Raw genomic sequence first — 21,195 nt, forward strand, 5'->3', positions numbered from 1 at the left:
AAAGAAAATGATCTTTGTTTTCAGTGAATAATGTTTGGAAATGACCAAATAAAATAATGTTGAAAATTAATTAATTAAATAATTAAAAAATCTCCATCACTTTAAGTGTAAACAACCAACAAACAAAATCAAAGAACAACAAACCAATCCCTAATTTGTAATGTTTGCCAATTTCAAAGTTGTAAATGTTCACACTGAAAATTTAACAATTGACTTTCTGATTGGAGCTGGTTCCCATACACCCTTGGTTACATTAGTTACAACTCAGCTTGACAAAATAAAAACCTGTTCTATATTTGTGTGCAATTTGGGGAAATGAGAAGTATGCAAAGATGTGATTATAAAAGGGAGATTAAAAATCATTTCACTTACCTAAAAGCCCTTCAGATTAAAACTACCTTTTACTAAAATTTCAGATATTAAGAATCGGGTCTTTGAAGCATCATCATCACAAAGTTCCAAAACATGTTATACAATTTGTGCCTCTAAATGTGGATTATAGAATGATAGGATCACAAATCTAGAGCTAGAAGGGACCATAGAGACCATCTAGTCCATCCCCTACATTTGACATCTGAGAAAACTAAAATCCCAAAAGGTTAAATGATTTGTCCAGGGTCATACAAAGCTAGCAAACATTCAAGGCAGGATTTGAAGCCTTGTCTTCTTGATGCTAAATCCAGTACTCCAGCCACTTCATTATATTGCTTCTCAAAAGTTGGGAAGGAAAGAAAGTTGGACCTGGATCCCTAGGATTTCTTCTGAGTCTTTTCTTTACTAGGATAACCTCATCTCTAGGCCACCCTGGCCATCCTTAATGGTTATTCCAACTGAAGTTATAAATAGTTCATATGGACTGAAATTAAGTGCCCTAGAAAAGTGGATCAAGGTGACCAATATTCTCACATTCTGTTGCTACATTTTTGTCACTATTAAATATTTCTTCCCACCTCTACCAAGCAAGTCAACTTGAGTGGAATAAGATTTAGTGAGTGAGGATAGGACCAGAGAAGATACTCTTTTAATGCCAGTGACTACTATTTCAGATTCTAGCCTGGCACTTCCAGAAGAAATGGATAGAGCCAAGTATATAACAAGTGCAGTTGTCAAACCCTAACTGGTAAAACCTCATTTGAGATGGTCCTAAGTTGATCTCATTTTCAAAACGGAACTAAAAGTTCAATGCAACATGGTGTAGTAGGAAGATCCTAGGATTTGGAATCTGGAGATCTGGGTTCTAATTCCGGTATGGTGACCAACTTGTTATGTTCCTTTAGACAAAGACTTTCACTTTTCTGGACCTCAGTTTTCTCATTTGTAAAAAGGGAAGTTAAGACAATTTCTAAAGTACCTTCCAACTCTACTTATGATTCTACATTCCAATGAGTGACTCATTAGCTAAGGTTGCATCCCCCATACTCACATGGACACTTCACCTGGTGTTTTCCACTCTACATGCTTAAAACTGTCTCCTTACCGCTAGATTACCCTAACCCTGCAAAATATGCAAGAAACTACCGTAAAACTCCTAAGCAACGTTCAGAGGATCTGTGAACTGTCAGAAGGAAGGGCCACAGGGGTGGGTCATCAAATGGTTTTGTTAAAAATGATGATGACTTATCTAGAATAGGAATGTCATCTCGGCACATGGAAAGTCCCAGAGTCCCAAGGAAATCAAAAAGGAAGCTTTGTGTTTAAAATAGGAACTTACATTGACTGGCAGATGAAATCTTCACAATAGTCTCCTGGTTTGCATGGAGTTCCTGGACAGTTAAAGATGGGAGCACTTTGGGAACAAATAAATAGGAAAAAGTTATACTATTTTTTTAACTTTATGGTACATATATATAATTAAAATAATAAATATATAATATAAAGTATATTAAGTCAGGAACACATTTCTCTTTAATATAGAATTTATCAAATATGAAGGGATAGATAATAGAGAAAATAGAAATGGGTTATTCTTAGAGTTTTTATGTGATTTATCTCTTGCCAAGTTATTTGAAGAATATTGGTAATAAGAAAGGAGAAAGTATGACTGAAGGACAAGACTTGGAATCAGGAAGATCTGGGTTCTAGCCTGGCCTCTGACATATACAAGAATAAATCATGAAACCTCTCAATAATCTCAGGTAATTTCCTAAGATTATAAACCCTGACCATATCCCAACTCCCTAGACCTTCATTATTATGTAGAAATTTATTTAAGTAATTTGAAAATACAGTTTTCATTCATTTTGCTTTTAGAATATCTCTGTTAGCTTCTGCAAGATAGCTAGAAACCTCTGATGGAAAAAGCCTGTCCCTAAATGCATGATCACATCTTATCTTTCTACCCTAAAAATGTAAACTTTGGCTGGCTGGGGTTAGGGGAAATCTGTCAAGGCAACTACAGACCCTTGGGAAAATGTTAGTAATCAATAAGAAAGGAGAGTCAACATCATGGAAACCCAGACAAGGAAAGCGAATTTCTCATTTGGAGAGTGTGTAACTTCCCCTCCTAAAATATTTTTGGCTTAAAGCAAAAATAGCACAAGAACTGTCTTATCCATGTTAAATACAAATGCTAATGCCTCTGTAAAAAGTAATGGCATGTAAATGTAATGTCACACACAAATGCAAGTGCCTTTATATGAGTGAGTCTAAATCAACTCATTCTATTTATAGAGGTCTCGGGAAGAACCATTCAATCTGAGAAAGGGACCACAAGGGTGGAATGACCTTCCAGGGTGAGAAGGTATTCTAAACCTGTTTGTTGAATGAAGAAATCAAAATAATTTCTGCTAAAGTACTAGACTGATGAAGGGAAGCAGCTAAGGCAATCCCAAGATATTGCAACACCCAGAAAAAGACTATTCCTTTAAAAAAATGTTTTATTGCTGTTTTGGGGCTTGAGGCTAGAGCAAAGCCAAATCTATCTCTGAGGAACAGGGCTCTGATGAGAACTAAAAAAGGCATTTGGCCGTAAGAGATCATAAACCTGTCATCATCTGAAGCTAATTCTCTATTTATGTGTACATCCAAGTACCTGGAAAATACAGCATGGTGCCAGTGCTGAGGTATAGCCTTTACACTACCTACCAACTACTGCTCCTTTGGTAAGCTAGCCTGGTGAAATGAAAGAAGATTCCCTGGGAAGCAGGCAAATGATGCATGTGTTCATTGCTGAAGGATCTAAATAAATGGTAACCTCCGTTACTCTTCTGAAGTTGGTCCACTCAATGGGATGCAATGGAAAGAGGTAAACATTGGAGATTACATCTCTCCAATGCTAGAAAAGCAAATCACATTGACCTTAGGAGCCAAAAAGTCCAAGCTAAACCTCTGGCCTTGCCATTAATTGGTTCTGTGACCAGAAACAAGTCTCCCAACACTCAGGACTCAATTTCCTCAACTGTAAAATGAGAAGTTTGAATCAAAGAGATTTCTTCCAGCTCCAAGGCTTTAGCCAAACTTAAGAAATAACAGAGGGTTTTGCTATACCCCTTCCTCCCCAAAAGTGGAAAGAATTCTTTTTCAAACTGAAAGAGACCTTAGAAATCCCACTTTCTTCAAGAAGTCTTTCTTGGTCCCCCTAAATGCCAGTGCCTTCCCTCTGTGTGTTTTTAAAAAATTGTACCCCAGACTACATCCCCCAGAATTCTCTATTTTTCCCAGAGTTCCCTTTTCTTCTGGCCTGGTGAATGGGCTGATCCCATGCCAGGAGGGGTCTTTTGCTGGGACTGGAGTAGGCAGGTTGCTGGAGCTCTGGCTCTTGTCTCCCTCACACCCCTTCCTCTCTCTTACCCCTTATTTTTACCCAGACATCTCTGAGATTATCTCCAATTTATCTTGGATATTCCTAATTTGTACATACTTGATTGGGTATTGTCTGGGTCATTATACTGTCAACTCATTGAGGGTAGGGTCCAAGTTTGCCTTTGTCTCCCCAGCACTTAGCACCATGGCTGGCACATAGTAAGCTCCTCAGAAAGGCTTGTTGACTTGACTTAGAAATTATCTGGTCTAATCACTGCATTAGCCAGTGAAAACACAGCTGACCAGAGAAGTCGGCTACTTGTCCAAAGTCACACAGCTAATTAATTGCAGAGCCAGGACTCAACTCTGGGTCTCAAGTTCCCACTCAGTACCCTTTCCACTCTACAACACTGTCTCATATAAGCTTTTTCTATAATCTGGCCACTTGTTAAATTGTTAGGCAAATTGCTTAGCTAGGGGAGATGGGTGTGGATCAACAATTAGTCTTGAGCAATTATCCCAATTCCACAGCACCTCTGGTTTCTATGAGGCATGTAAGGCCTCAGGGATAGTTTTGGTGGCACCAAACCTGCTTGGATTCTGTCTAATCTAATTGCATGCAGCAAAAATGAGAACTCAAAACTTGAGATTCTTCAGCTATATTCAGGAGGATTTATTCCAATTTCTAAGCCTTCTATGGATTTCTTAAAGTTTTTCTGTCATTTAGTGAGTGTCATCTGGCTTAGAACTTAGTGAGTGAAAAAACGAACAAGAAGGCTGAGATAAAAACTATAGGAACATACCTTTGCCAAATAGAAAAATACAGATGATTTCCAGGAACAGGATCAAACTCATGGTGATCAAACTGAATGGTGGGGGGAAAAAATCACCATTAAGTAATTTATCAATCTCAATAAATACCCCTGCACATACATTTTCTAAGCACAAGTAGGCCATATTCAAACAACAAATATTTTTAAGCTCTTTCTATGAGCCAAGCACTAGGTACTGAAATATAAAACCAAAAGTAAAATACTCCCAGCCTTCAAAAAACTTAGTTTCCATAAGAGAAGCCAACATGTACATATATAAATTGATAGATAATAGATGCAGAATAACTACAAAATAAATTTAGGGCAGTTAAACACAAGCTATAGGTACCCTAGCCTATTTGCTGTTCCTAACACACATACCTGACTTATTATTAACTTCAGCATAATAATAATTAATAATAATTGCCTACCTTGAATGTTTTCCTTCTTCCCTTCAAACTCATGTTTTCCTGGAATGCCTTCCTGCCCTCTGAGATCATTTTCTATTTATTCCGTAGTTTTCTGATATGTATTTGGTTACTTATATGCTACATCCCCCATTACTATGTGAATCCCTTGAGAGTAGGGATTGTTTTTGCCTTTGTAGCCCTAATTCTTAACACAAAGTCTGATATGAATAAATGGAATGCTTGTTGACAAATGGTCTTAGGTAGTGAAAGAGGGTATTAGAAGCTGACGGAACCACAAAAAAGTCCCGAGTAAGATGGTATTTAAGCTACATTTTGAAGTAAGTGAGAGATTCTATGGTGGAATGGAAATATAGAGATATTTAGAAATATGGGGAAATTACAGAAATATGAGGGATTCTGTAGATGTAAGGAGGGAATATAGTCTACACAAAATTGGTGGCTAGTGCAAAGGCACAAAGATAGGTGGAGATCCAAATAGTACCAAATTTGAGGAACAGAGAGAAGACCAGTTTGGCAAGAGAGCAAAGTGTGAGAAGGTGAGCAATGAGGTGGGAAAGCTAAGTTGGGAGCAGCTTATGAAAGGCTTTAGAAGTCAGAGGAGTTTATATTTTATTCTGGTGGCAACAGGGAGTCATTGGAGTATATTGAGGATATGATATAGTCAAATCCATACTTAAGGAAAATTACTCTGGCATTCTTATGGAAGATGGGTTTTCACAAGACTAGACTCACAGCAGAGAAAACATTTAGGAGGTTGTTTTAATGTTCCAGGCAAGAGGTAATGAATATCTGTAAGAATGGAGTGAAAGGGTCAGATTTATAGGTAGAAATGGGAAGATATGGCAACTGATTGGCTATCAGAGGGAGAAGCTGAGGACAACACCAAAATTATAAACCAGGACATGTTTGAGATGCCTTCAGAATATCCAGCAACAATCAGCTCAAACCAATGTTGGGAGCACTGAAAACTTGCAGGTCCCCAGCCTATCCAGAAATACTGGAATAGCATAACATTCAATATCTGTCCTCCAGAAAGGCCACACAGCCTAAACCCAACATCAGATCTGAAGTCAGGAAGTGGACTGGAAGAATGGGCAAACAAAAAAAGAACTCTGTTATAATGAGCTATCATGGTGGTGAGGACTCTCAAGAACCAAACATAAAAGAAAATGACTACAAAACAGCTACAAGCATTGTCTCAAAGAAAAACACAGTGTGGGTACAAACTAGACTTCCTGGAAAAGATGAAGAAAATTAAAAAAATAAATAAATGGAATGAGAGAATGCCTAAGGAATAAAATTGGAATAAATGAGAATAATGGAAGGAAGAATTAGAAAGGGATATTAAATGTTTGGCACAAGAGGTATAAAAACCTTACTCAAGAAACAAACTCCCTTAGGAATGCAAATGAAAACATATGATTTATCACTTATTTATTTGGATATATGTTTTAGGGTTTTGGTTTTATAAGATTACTTACAAAAATGAATAATATGAAAATGTTTTACGTGGTAATAATGCATGATTGAATTGCTCGTCAGCTCTGGGAGGAAGGGAAAAATGGAGGAAGACAATATAGATCATATAAATTCAGAAAACTTTTTGCAGAAATTTGCTGTTAAAATTAAAAAGAAAAGAAATAAACTCCCTGAGAATTAGAATGAACCAAATAGGGGCCAATAACTCCATGAAGCAACAATAAATATTAAAACAAAATAAAAATGCTGGTAAAACAGAAGAAAATGTAAGAAATCACATAGTAAAATGAATTGACCTGGAAAACAAAAGGGAAAAAAAATGAGGGTGTGCAAATAGAAATCTATACAGACAAGGAGGAGGGAGTGGGTGAAATAGCTGACATTTCAAGTTCACTCTCATATGAACTGGTGGAAAGGGGTAGAGAAATGCATTTCACTTAACAGGGAAATAGGAAAGTGGAAAAGAGAAGAAAGTGAATTAGAGTGAGATAAAGGAGGGATTCATTCTAAGCAAAACAAATTCTAAATATATTAAAAATACTTATAGCTCTTTTGAACTATATGAGTAAATGGGAATTAAGGGGTATGAATAAATTAGGCACTACATAAGCAGGTTATTGCTATGCAAATGCAATAGAATACTATTTTGCTGAACTCTTATTTGTGTAATGACCAACCAGGATTCCAGAAGACTAATGATGAAACATGTTTCCCTCCTCCTGAGAAAGAGGAAAAGGACCAAAAATGCAAAATGAGGCAAATATTTTTTAGGACATGGCTAATGTGGAAATTTGCTCTAATTAACTATGCATGTATATAATCGGTTTTGATTTTCCTGTGTTCTCATTTTGGGGAGAGGGAGTAGCAGGAGTTGGTGTGAAAAGAAAAGAAAGTAGATCTTCACTATCAAAACAAAATACAAATTAAAAGAAAAAACATGAAAATTCTGATCACAACAACAACTAACCTCAATTCCTGAGGACACATGACAAAACATATTGCCCACCTCTTGAAAGAATTGTCAGGGACTTGAGGCATTGAGTGACTTTTTTTTTTTAAAGACATAGTCAATGAGAAATTTTGTTTTGCTTAACTATACATGCTTGTAATGGATTTTGTTTTTCCTGTATTTTCAAAGGAGGCAGAAAGGTAGTGGAAAGGAGAGGAAGCTGATCTTTGTTAGAAAATAAAACAAAACATAATTTTAAAAGTATAAAAACAACTTTTGGAAAAATATAAACATAATTGAACATATCAACAATCAGAAGAAAGTCATTATCAATAGATGCAAAAAAAAACTTAACAGGATACAATGCCTTTTGCTGTTAGAAACATTAGAAATCATAGATCTAAATGGATTTGTCCTTTATGTGATGAAAAGTATCTGAAATTAAGTGCCAGAATTATATGTAACAGGAACAAACTAGAGACTTTTCCAACAATATCAGGGGTAAAGCAAGAATGTCCATGATCACATTATTATTATAGTGCTAGATATGCTAACTATAGCAATAAGACAAGAAAAAAAATTGAGATAAAAGTATAGGCAAAGAGGAATCAAAATTATTAGTTTGTTTTTTTTGCAGAAGATATGATTTGCTTCGAGAACTCTAGATCCAACTAAAAATTAATTTGAACAATGAACAATTTCAGCAAAGTTGAAGGATATAAAATAAACCCATATAAGTCACTGGTATTTCTATCAACATAATCTAGCAAGAAGAGCTTGAAAGAGAAATAACTTAAAGAATATGTAAAATATTTGAGAGTATAGCAACATCAAAGGCAAGACTGGGGTGTACGAAATGTCATTCTGTTGCTATTCTGGCCCAAAACTGCCCACATTACCTACAGCTCCCTGGAAATATGTAACTTGAGCTATATATTATTTACTATTATTATCCTTCAGTAGATCTGTGTTCTCAATAAAGTGGAAATAGTCTCCTACCTCAGTAGATTATTGTCTATCTTTGCCTTCCCATCAAAATTCTTTCATAGATTCTCCACAGAGAATATATCTACAGTGTGAGAGCCTTCCTTATTCTTTATGTACTTTGTCAGGGACAGTGCAACACACCTAGGATCATAGATTTAAACCTACAAGGATTCTTAGAAGTCATCAAATCCAGACTTCTCAGTTTACATTTGGGGAAACTGAAGCTCAAACATATTAAGTAATTTGCCCAGAATCTCATAAGACAGGATTCAAAACTGGACCTTCTTGACTTTGAGTCATTCTAATCCAATGATACCATGCTGTCTCACTCAGGCCACCTTTCTGGCTCTCTCTGACTCTTGTTACATTACTGGTCCATCGGTTGGTATTCCTTAAGCTCTTTCTGAGTCTAGGGTTAAAATTCTAAAAACACCCCCACAGCTTTCCAGGAAACATGCCCTAGAGGTCATTATCTCCACTGTCTGAAACCTGCATGAGTACCCCCAAATTTCACTGCCCCAGTAAAAAGTGCAGTGATACAGAAGATTTATAAAAGAATAAAAGGTTTCTGTATTTAATTCTTGTTAGATTCCTCCCTATAATTCTGCCCCATTGCCCCCACAAAGAGTTTTGGAAGCTATTTCCAGAGCTATCGAATGGTCTTCTACTGGGAAAAGCAAGTTGGGAGAAGTAGAGCTCTAAGATGAAACTAATAAGAGAACAATGGCTATAAATTTCTAGGAATGTTCTTTAGAAATGCAGGTACTAACAATGGTACCAAGGCAACCTGTACAAAGAGTTAATAAAGTGCTAAGATACTGAAGAGTCTGAACCCAAAGTACCTTGAATGGTACACACAACTGTCAAGTCAACAAGCATATATTAAGCTCTGTCTATGTGCCAGGTACTTTGTGCTAAGTGCTGGAATATAAAGAAAGACAAAAATAAATAAACAAATAAATAAACAAACAAATAAACAAACAAACAAACAAATAAACAAACAAATAAACAAACAAATAAATAAACAAACAAACAAACAGATAACAGTCCCAAAGTCTCTCAAGGAGCTTATGGTCTAATGAGAGAGAGAACATGCAAACAACTATGTACAAACATGATACGGGAAAGATAAATTAGAGATAAGTTAAGAGAGAAGGTACTTAAAGGGAATCTGGAAAGAGAGTTGGCATGAATTACAGATATTCTTTCAATGCAAAAGATCACCCAAAGTCTGATGTGCACAGTTTGTAAAGTCCAAGAAATGTCAAACATGTTAAAAAAAAAAAAACAAAACTCCAGTCAGAGGCACCAGGACTACCCAGCGTGTGCCTTGACACGTTTAAAGTCTTTTCCTCCCTCTCTGCTCACTTCCACTTCTCTAATTGATCCAAAATATAATCAACATGATTTGATCATTGTTAGCTCAAAGACTGTCCATCTGGATCATCCTAAATGCTGGCTTCTCTGTTACTCCACACACTCTATCACACACAAATCAACCCAAACCACAATACTCAGGGATGAAGCAATTCAGTGAGTTTAGGGAAGAGGCATAGTTGGATGCTGAAAGCCATATAACTCTTAATCCAGGCAAATATACTGCAAACTTCAAATGTTCCCCATCAAATTTGCCTGCTTTCAATTTCTTGAAAGGCTCTGACATTCAAAACACATAACTCGTGTCTATAAAGGTATTAAAATAAAGGCTGTTGTCAGACATAAATTTCTTTTGTCTGGTGCCTCCAATCACAGCAAATGACTCCAGGGGAGGGAGAAAGAAGGGTTCAAGAAGCTGGGAGTTGCCTTTCAAAGAGAAAAACAATGATGGACGGGGCTTTCATGAGACTTCAGCAAGGGGTCCTTCCCCTTGTTTGTCATCACCCTAAGCCTTAGGGGGCAAGATGATGAAAGGAATGAATGGGGGGAAAGAGAAAAGACAAGACATGAAAAGAAAGACTGTGCCATTGTCAGCTCGTACCAGTTAATAGGGCTTTCCACAGTTAGAGCTTCCTATCTAAGCTTCAACCACATGCTCCAATAATTTCTTAATCTCCTGCACCAGGAAGTAGAGAAAGAGAAGCCTATCTTCCCAATGGCAAGACCTAAGATTTTATATTTTATTCTGGAGATAATGAAAACTGAATGGCTTTCATTAAATGGGGGTGGAGGGAGGATCAGATGGACAATCACTTTGGTAGCTAAATGAAGGATGGACTGAAGTGGGGAGACTTGAGGCAAGGAGACCAGCCAGAGACCTAGTAAAATTAGGTGATGAGAGCAATGGTGGCAATGTCAGAGAAGATAAAGGAGCCTATATGGGAGATGTTTCAGGGCAAAATCAAATGACTTGACAAGAGACTGGATTGGGATTGGGAAGAAATGGGGAGGAGAGAAAACTAGGTTGAACTGAGGTCACTTTATCTCTTTGGAATTTTATTTATAGGCTTTAGATAAGAATGGGCTCTTAGAAATAAATGAGTTTAATCAAACTCTTAATTTTCAGATGAGGAAACTGAGGCCCAGAGAACCTAATGTACTTGTCCAAGATCACACAGATACAAAAAGCAGAATGAGAATTCAAACCCAGATACCCCTGACTTCAAATCTACTTGTTCTCTCCACTAATTCACAAATGAACAAGCACAAAAGAATTCCAGATGAAGTTATTGCTAATGTCCTTTTCCAGTTCTAAAATTACATTCATTCATGCTATTATTCTAACTAAGGCAACTACCATAGATCACTTTGCCTCATTGGGTTTTCACTAAACTTAATGGTGTTCCCTCCTCTGATTTTTAGATTTTTATCTGAAAAAAGTTGGATTTCAAGTCCCAGTTGGTTCAGTTTGTCTTAGGATCTTCCTGTCTCAGATGACAAGGGAAGTGCAAAACTCTGCATGATCAAAGAAAAAAAATCTGATACCCAATATTGCAGTCAAGAGTTCCCCAAACATGATCAAAGGCATAAGGGGAAGAGAGCAACAGAAAGGATATGGCCCTGCCCTGCCCAGGCAGCCATTACATTCCCTGAGAAGTTAAAGTCTCCGAACATACCAGGCAGACAGGGCTATGTTTTTCTAATCGCCCCCATCCCCTCCACCCTGCCTTCCAAGATGTGTTTTCTTTTTAACTTCAGCACAACACAGTGATGCCTGAACAAGCCCTCACCTGCTCCCTGGGAGCTGGGAAAGTACTTGGCAGAGGGAAAGATGGGGGCATTTTAGGATGGAGGAAACAAGGAGGGGGAAAGGATACCCAGAGGCAGCCTGAACTTGAAGCACAGACTTGGTATGTTTTTAATTCTTAGTGTCCAGGGGAGAAAACTTGAGAAATAGATTCAATCTATCATAATCATTATCATCATCATAGCTAGCACTTATACAGAGCCTATCCTAGTTTTGTGACTCCAGGCAAGTTACTTAACTGCTCTGTGCCTTAGGTTCCTCTGTAAAATAAAGAGTTGGACTTGATGGGTCCTAAGACTCCTTCCAAGTCAAAATCTATGATCCAGTCTGTAAGAGAAGAAACTTGAACCTTAGAGTCTTTCTGATTCTAAGGTAGGCTCTCTCTACTATACCATGCTGTCTCTAACATATTTATCATCTCATTGAATATAAACAACAGAGAACTTTCATGCCCTTCCTTTTGAAACCACATATCTGTTCATAATAATTAAAGTTTATATTTATATGGCACTCTATATTTAATAAAGTACATTCCTCACAATAGTTTTGTGAAGAATATTATTTATTCCAACTTTGCAGATAAGAAAACTGAGGCTTAAAGAGGTAAAATGACTGGTCCATATTTACAGAGCTATTAAGTGTAAGACAGGAATGTAAACCAGGTTTTCTTTTTCTGAGACTTGTGCCCTTTCCACTGAATCACCTTGTCCATCTATGCCCACATATAAAACATACCTATCTATAGATAAAGTGAATGATCTGATTGCCTTAACTTTTTATATCATGATATAAACATTAAGCATAAACAAGGCTTGAAACCTTAGTCTTTTTTGACTCTCAGCCCTCATTCAAAAAGTTGCCAAATCCTTTCCATTCAACCCACAATGTCTTATGCATACGTTACAAAATGTAAGTTCCTTGAGGTCAAAGATTGTTTCAGTCTTTTTTTTTTTGGTCTTGGTTTCTCTGGTGTAGATATTAATAAAAGCTTGTTGATGAAAAACCTTTGTCATGGGTCCCTTTTTCTCTACTCTATTATGTAGACTACTATAATGCATAGACTGTAATATGTAATATTATGTGGACTGCCTTTCCCCCCCCAAAGAATAACTTTATTAATGTCTTTTATTTTCATATGAAATTTACTTTCCCTTTTTCTCTTCATTGAGCTGTCTTTCATGCCTCCAATCTAGTTCCTCCCTACCTCCACCTATTCAAATGCTTCTCTTCCTTCATGGTAACAACTCATCTTCTCTACAATGTCTTCTTTGATTTGATCTACAATTCAAAGGAAGTTTTCCTCCATATGCCTTTATAGCACTTTAAATGTCTTCCTCCTTTGCCATTATCATATTCTATCTTGTAGTATATTTTCTTATGTATACATGGTCACCAGGGTCAGTTTTAAAGTTACATTTTCATTAAACTTTTCAATTCTATTATAAATACAAATGCTATGATAACTATGACCCAAGAGGACTTGTACAGAACCTTTTTTCATTTTTTTCTGAAAGGATGATTCTCCCACTATCCTTTCCTCTAATGCTTTAAAACAATGACAACAGAAATCTCTATGGAGTCCGGGGGGGTGGGGGGGTGGGGGGGGTGGGGGGGGTGGGGAGTAGGAAGAGAAGACACCTTAGAAAACCTTTTCAAATGTGTGCATTTGCTTTGGCTGGCAGTTTCAGACCCTAGGTTTAAATTGCTGACTATGGAGGACGATGCCTAGTTAGAAATCAGCCACCCTACAAACACTCCATTTGGCAGATTTCCACTCCACTGTAGGGCTGCCAGAAACTCCAATATCTTAGTCACAGAACTCTAAAAGATTAACACAGACACTGAATTCCTGACAAGGCACGTTACAGTGATCTGCCCGGAAAGGGCAGAAAGCTGATTACTTTTTTCTGGCAACAGTTTGCTTTTCATGATGATATAAGGTTAATTCAATTTCACACAAATCATTACTCTTGTCAATCTGGTAGTAGAAAAAGCACTCAATTGGAAGTAAGAACACTGGGGCCCTCATTCTAGTTCTAGGTTGGGCTCTACTATGTAATAGCCACAAGACCTTGGGTAAATTACTTCTCCTATTTGGGTTCAGTTTTTTCTTGTTTATAAAATGAGTGGCTATAAGAAATGGTCAGCAAGATGATCTCAGAAAAATCTGGAAAAATCTGCATGAACTGATGCAGAGCAAAATAAGTAGAACCGGTACAACACTGCACACAGTAACAGCAATATTGTATGATGACCAACTGTGAAAACTCAGCTACACTCAGCAATGAGATCCTGAAAGACTTACAGCAGGGAATACTCTCCACCTTCAGAGAAATAACTGTTAGAATAAGATGAATGTGGATTGAAGCATACTATCTTTCACATCAGTGTGTTTATGGTTTTATTTTGGGGTTTTGGTTTTGTATGAGTGTGCTCTTTCAACAATGACCAATATGGAAGTGTGTTTTGCATGATAATAATTTTTTTAAGAAATCTAAAAAATAAAATAAGTGGTAAAGAATGATAAAATCTATAATTCTATGATTACTTTTACTTTTTTAAAAAATGATGAACAGAATGGTATCCTCATAATTTCCCTTTATTCTGTCCTTAAAAGAAGACAGAAATGCCTGTGTTCTACCCTAGGAATATTTACTTCAAACAGGGCTGACTGAGAATGGGATTGGAGATGGGTAGATTGATTCTTCAACAGAAAGGCTCAATCTGAATCCATCCCAAGAGTTGGCATTTCCTGTGACACAGGAAGAAACAAAGTCGAAATCATACCTTCTTGAGGAAAAAAAAAAAGATGGATTTAATTGATAAGCACTGAAGGATACTTGGAGCCTCAGAGCATCTAATCTGTGAAAAGGGAGGAAATTGAGGAAAGGAGGTACAGGAAGGATAAAAAAGAGAGAGAGAGAAAGGGAAATCATTTTCATTGCCTTAAAAATTTAAGGGGAAAAAACTAATCCCAACCAAAAATCTTAGATTATGTTTTGGCAACATTCTCTGAGGCAGCAGGATAGTAATCTGAGCTATCTATAAGAAAAAGCCAGTCCCTGAATAGGAAGCCTTGAAAAATCAGAGGGACAAGACCTAGGTCAGGTCTTTAAGCTCTCTTACCATTAACAATTGTTCTCCTTGTACCTTCTAGCAGTAAGCTTTTCAATCTGGGCTTCATTTCAAGTAGCCAGAGGAGGTAGAAAAGGCTCTCTCCCCTGATCCCAAAGAATAGAATTTGTAAAATTAGATTTTGTGCTTTTTCAGGACCACAGTGAACAGTACATAGGAATGGCGAGAGTAAGAAAGACTCTGCTTTGTGTCCAATCCTGTACAGCCTGGGAGAAATAGCCATGCACACAATATAAATAAGAGACTATGGGCTCGTTCTTGTAAACTGCTCACTGGATCTGCTGATGATGCATTTGCAGCTAAAAAAGGTCTCAATATTAGTTACCTGAAACCAAATTCCTGTTATGTGTATATATATTTTAATGTTGCATGTAACTAGACTTTCACTCACAATGACATTTCTTGGATGTAATTTGGTAGGGTTAAAGGACACTTAGCTACAAATTAAGATACCGTCATCTAGAAATCCTTAAATGAAAACCCAACAGAATTCAAGCTAGTTAAAAGGCAAAGGCTATTTCTGGTTTTTGTCTTTGTATCCTTAGCATGATGCCTGACACATAGTAGCTATTTCTGGGCTTTGTCTTTGTATCCTTAGCATGATGCCTGGCACATGAATGGTTGAACTGAAGTAAGATCTAGGGCTAGTCCTTGAACATCAGTTTTCTAGTAGTATACAATAAATAACTATAGTAAATGTATACTAAAAATAGTAAAACAATGTAATATGGTAAAATATAGTATCTGTCCTAATTAGACCATTAGCTCTCTATTTCCTCCAGTTTTAAATACTTTTTTAAACCTTTACCTTCTGTCTTAGAATGGCTACTAAGTATAATTCCAAGATAGAAGAGTGGTAAGGGCTAGGCAATGAGTATTAAATTACTTGCCCAGAGTCTCACAACTAGGATGTCTGAGACCAAATTTGAACACAGGATCTCCTTTCTTCAGACCTGACTTCTTATCCATTGAGTCAGCTAGTTGCCCCTACCTCCAGGATTAAGCTTAAAAATTCTGGCCTTTAAAGTCCTTCCCAACCTGGTCTCTTCCTACCTTTCAGCCTTGACCTTTACTCTTCTTCATATATTCGACAATCCAGAGATGCTGGCCCTCTTGCTAGCCCTCAAACAGTACACACCATTGTCCTATTTATTTCCCAAGTCAGTGCCTTTCCTCTGGTTGCCACAGGTGCCTGGAATGCTCTCCTTCCATTAGACTTTCTTTGTGAGTTCATCTAAAGCAGACTGTCATTTGTCTTTATTTTGGGCACATATCAGTACTTAATAAATGTTTGTTGAGGGGCAGGTAGGTAGCATGGTGGAGAAAATGCTAAGGCTGGAGTCAGGAGGACCTACCTGGGTTCAAATTTGGCCACAGACACTTCCTAGCTGTATGACCCGAGGCAATTTACCTAACCCTATTTTGCCTAGCCCTTTGCCTTTCTGTCTTAAGAGCTGGTAGTAGGACAGAAGGTAAGGATTTAAAAAGAAATAAAAATTTGTGACTGACTCTTCACCTCTGTCTACTGATGTCCCAGGGTTCCTTAAAGACTCAACTCAGATGCTACCTTCTCTAAGATGCCTTCCAGTTTCCCCCCTCCAAGCCCCAGGTCTTCTCTCTGAGATGACTTTTCATTTACACTGTATATATCTTAGTTGAATATAATTGTTTGATTATATTATATGACATTATATTCTGTTATATGACATTATATGACATTTTAGCATATCTTATTACTTATATTGTTATATTACATTATATTACATTACATCATATCATATTATATCAGTCATCTTTAAGGCAAAGGCTTGTGTTTTTGCTTTTCTTGGCATCCCCAGCACTGCTTACCAAAGTATCTGACACCTAAGAAGAGCTTAATAAAATGCTTGCTGACAGACTGTCCTCTAGTTGCTTCTCATTTATTCTAGTGGAGGAAGGGAGGGATGGAGAGTCTAAAATACACCAAGTCATAGCAAAAAAAATTTTTAGCATTAAAGAATAGAAGATTTAAAAATGAGAACAGAGGGGAAGAGACGCTTGATTAAAAAAACACTACTTAATCAGCTGTTCAATGGGACTGAATACTTCTGGCAATAAAGGCATGTGGATCAGTGGATAGAATGCTGGCCTGGAGTCAGAAAGACTCATCTTCCTAAGTTCAAATCTGGTCTCAGAGCCTTACTACCTGTGTTACTCAAGACCAGTCACTTTGCCCTATTTGCCTCAGTTTCCTCATCTGTAAAACGAGCTGGAGAAGGAAACCACAAATTACTTCAGTATCTTTGCCAAGAAAGCTCTAAATAGAATCACAATGAATTGGGTATGATTGAAAAAACTGAGTAACAACAAGGAAAATAGCAAAAGCGGTGATAAGCACAGTTGCCTATTTATTACCTTTGGGCCAGAAAACATTTTCCTAGCAGGTAGTGACAGAAGGGAACGTAATGGCACAGGCAGCATCATTTATGTATCTGGACCCATAGTAATGTCTGGCACAGTAGATATTTAATAAATGCTTGTGATTGATTGGCCACCAGTAGCTTTTTAGGGATTGGGATGCAACTCCAGCAAGAGGAAAGGGTAAATAAAGTCATTTATTCAGAGATCAATGTTCTTAGAATTTTAAAGCTCAACCTTTGAGATGGCTAATACAGAAACATAGTGACTATTTTTTAAAAATAATGTATAAACAAATAAAAAAAGATGTAATTTTGATAACATGACTACTGGACTTTAAATGAGTGATTTTCTTAGCTTGTTATTTGTTTGGGATGGGAAGGTAGGGAGACTTAAAGGCATAACAAAATTCAGAAAATCAATCCACTGTTTAAAATAGGTCTTCTGAAATAGAAAAGTATATTGTTAATTAACATTTTCATTCACCTTGGCCAAAAGGACCCTGAAATGATACTCATTTGGGGGGAAAAAAGCTATTGAAGTTAAAGAAAATATTGAATTCTTCTATACCCAAATGATTAAAGTGTGTTTGTTTATCAACAAATTGGGAAAAAGTCTTTATAACAAAAACTTCTGACAAAGATCTGATCACTTAAATTTATAAGGAGCTAAATCAATTGTACAAAAAAATCAAACTACTCCCCAATTGATAAATGGGTAAGGGACATGAATAGGCAATTTTCAGATAATGAAATCAAAACTAGTAATAAACACATAAAAAGTTTTCTAAATCTCTTATGATCAGAGAAATGCAAATTGAAACACCTCTGAGGTATCACCTCACACCTAGCTAACATGACAAGAAAGGGAAGTAATAAATGTTGGAGAGGATGAGGCAAAATTGGGACATTAATACATTGCTGGTAGAGTTGTGAATTGATTCAACCATTCTGTATGGCAATTGGGAACTATGCACAAAGGGCTTTAAAAGAATGCCTGCCCTTTGATCCAGCCATAGCACTGCTGGGTTTGTACCCCAAAGAGATAATAAGGAAAAAGACTTGTACCAAAATATTCATAGCCGTGCTCTTTGTGATGGCAAAAAATTGGATAATGAGGGGATTCCCTTCAATTGGGGAATGGCAGAACGAATTGTGATTCATGCTGGTGATGGAATACTGTTGTGCTGAAAGGAATAATAAACTGGAGGAATTCCATGTGAACTGGAATGACCTCCAGGAACTGATGCAGAGTGAAAGGAGCAGAACCAGGAGAACTTTATACAGAGATTGATACACTGTAGTACAATAGAATGTAATGGACTTCTCTACTAGCAGCAATGCAATGACCCAGGACAATTCTGAGAGACCTAAGAAAAAGAACACTATCCACATTCAGAGGAAGAACTGTGGGAGTAGAAACACAGAAAAAAAACAACTGCTTGATCACATGGGTAGATGGGGATATGACTGGGGAAGTAGACTCTAAATGATCACCCTAGTGCAAATATCAATAACATGGAAATAGTTCTTGATCAATGACACACGGAAAATGCAGTGGAATTGTGCATTGGCTATGGGAGGGAGGTGGGAACAGGAGAGGGAAAGAACAAGAATCTTGTAACCATGAAAAAATGTTCTAAATTAATTAATTAAGTAAAACTTTTCAAAAGTAAAATGTTTATGATTATTTTTAATACTTATAAATGAAGGAATACAACATTAGTCTTCAATTAAATTCAATAAAATTTTATTTAAAGGCTACTACTATATTCAAAGAACTGTGCTAGGTACTTGGCATACAAGAATAAAAAATGAGAATGGCCCCAAGGAGTTTATATAATTGCACTTGCTTCTGTATGTATGTATGTATGTATCTTTGAATATTCCCAGTCAAGTAGGAGTAAAAAGACAAATTTTGTTAGCTGTGGAATGTTCCCCATCTAGGATATATGTGTATAAAGACACCTACATTCAGGATTTTTGTGAATAAAGTTTAATATATATGGCTCTAAAAAAAATAAAAGGGTTTGGTGACCACATCATAAATCCAACCAGAGAAAATAAGAGAACTAGTTCATCCTAGTAAAAAGGAATGCCTATAACTAAAATGTATTAGTGAATATCAAGCTCCAGCTCAAAACAAATGCTTTTCAGTTTTTTACCTTGATTTTTATCTGGCACAATGAATATGAGCTTCTCACTAATAAAGTACATTTAAGCTGTGACAAGCAAAACATAATAATAAAAGATGTCCTTATTAAATATTTCTGGGCTATATTTAAAAATAATTAAATTGTATGCATTCTCTTATTTAATAATAATTATATATGCTTATATTTAGGTTTCCAAAATGCTTTCCTCCCTACAGACCTGTAAAGTAAATAAATCCATTTATATGCAATTTTATTGTTTATAAAGCACTTTTCCACATTTGATCCTTGACACAACTCTTTGTCTTTGGTATTATCCCGTGGTTTACTTATGATGAAACAGAGGTTGAGGGAAGTGAGTTGACTTGCCCAAGATCATACAATTCTTAAAAGCGAAGCATCCAGAAAGCATCTAGGTCTTCTTGTCTCAGTGCTCTTCCCAAAGAAACATGCTGTACAATTAATTCACTAATCCGAATAATAAATTTCTTTCTTTTTTAATCAACCCACGTGCACAAACACTATGAGAAATGGATGGAGGATCAAAGAGAAAAACAATCAAGATCTGCTTGCATTTCAATTAACAAAGGGCACGAGTGCCCTTTCTTCCATTTTCGTCTGCAGTTGGGGATTTCTGAACTAGTACAAGGAGCAAGTTTTTACCTCCAAAATTCCACTGCAGGTGGTTAAAGGAACAGCCTGGAGTCTCATCACTCTCCCCTAGGTCAAGAACAGCTGTGTTAAATGACCTTCCTACCCCTGGGATGTTTACATACGAAGATTTTAATTAGAGAAACAGTTTCGGACTTTCCAATTGTTCGCCTTCCACACTACGGGGGAAGAAAGGCTCTTTCGCAGCTGCGGAGCCCTCTGTTGGCTGCGCTCCCCACTCCTCCGGGAGAGCTCAGCCCCTGTCTTCTTTATGCAAGCTAAATTTAAGGGTCCCCAGCGCAGAGGACTCTCAATCCAAGTTAACACTGTAAAGGAAGCCACGGAAAGCGGAGGAAGAGAGAGAATCAAACAGTAGCAACTTACAGTGAGTTCGTCTTCAAAGTCGAATAGCTCAAGAACAGCCCTCTCTTTGGGGCCCAGGTAACCCATACCTACCTGGGGCCACTAAAAGCGCCCACTGGAGGGGGACCCAACGCCACTGCCACAGCCTTCGTCCCACACGTGTATCTGAGGGTACCCGGGAGAGTTCGGCCACGGAGAGTGAATCCAATCCTTCCTTTCGACCTCCAGAGAAGTCTGGGGAACGCAGGTGCAGGGGTGTCGCCCCCGTGCTCCTTCCACCCAGACCCTCCTACACAGCAGCTTCTTACCCCTTCGGCTGGTTCCTCTGCAGCTCAGCTAGTCTTCCCGGGGGTGGGGAGAAGCGGCTGCAGGTTCCCGCCCTCTTTCCCTTCCAGGTGAGATGAAAGCCCTCCTTCTCATTCCCGGTCCCGCCTAACGCGGCTCTTTTGTTCTCTCCTCCCCTCCCCCAGTGAAAGGGAAGAGTTGTGTTGGGAAGTAGGGGAGAGGCGAGAAAGTTAGGACGCTTCCCTTCCCTGGGTTCTTCTTCCCAGCCCAGGTGCGACCTGCAGATAATGAATGGTTCAGAGCTCGGGGACCGGAAGGGGGCGATAGACTCCCCCTTCACCAAATAAAACCATCCTTATTGGGACCCGTAGACCATCTCCCCACAAACCCCAGGTCGGAAAGGATCAACTCAAATTCCTCCACGCCGGATCCCTCTGCTGCATGCTTTTTGTCTTTTCTTTGGTAACAGAGTCGGGAGGAAGGTAGTTTTTCATCTTTCTTGTTCGGATCGCAAATATCTTTCCCCACCCCCTTTTCATTTCCACCAGACCTGAAGTTTCCTTCCTGTGACGGACTTTTATCCACAACTGGCAAACCAGCAGTTCCCTCTCACGCTGTCACTGAGGTGA

The 21,195-nt window shown here is 37.7% G+C and overlaps 1 protein-coding gene across 2 annotated transcripts in view; it reads right to left on the bottom strand.

Annotated features, from left to right (window-relative positions):
* VWA2 (von Willebrand factor A domain containing 2) overlaps nt 1-20,855 on the bottom strand; it is a 55,187-nt gene extending 34,332 nt beyond the window's left edge. The window contains exons 1-3 of one of the 2 annotated variants that reach the window (XM_001377590.4): nt 20,375-20,855; nt 4,545-4,606; nt 1,712-1,786 (exon numbers count right to left, since the gene is read on the bottom strand). In XM_001377590.4, coding sequence (XP_001377627.1) covers nt 1,712-1,786; nt 4,545-4,596 — 127 coding nt within the window. In that variant the 5' untranslated portion in view covers nt 4,597-4,606; nt 20,375-20,855. The remainder of the gene's footprint in view (nt 1-1,711; nt 1,787-4,544; nt 4,607-20,374) is intronic. The other variant, XM_056803748.1, reaches the window with a different exon arrangement.
* Nucleotides 20,856-21,195: the final 340 nt, after the last annotated feature.

Source organism: Monodelphis domestica, chromosome 1 (assembly GCF_027887165.1).
Source record: "Monodelphis domestica isolate mMonDom1 chromosome 1, mMonDom1.pri, whole genome shotgun sequence".
NCBI classification, from domain to species: domain Eukaryota; kingdom Metazoa; phylum Chordata; class Mammalia; order Didelphimorphia; family Didelphidae; genus Monodelphis; species Monodelphis domestica.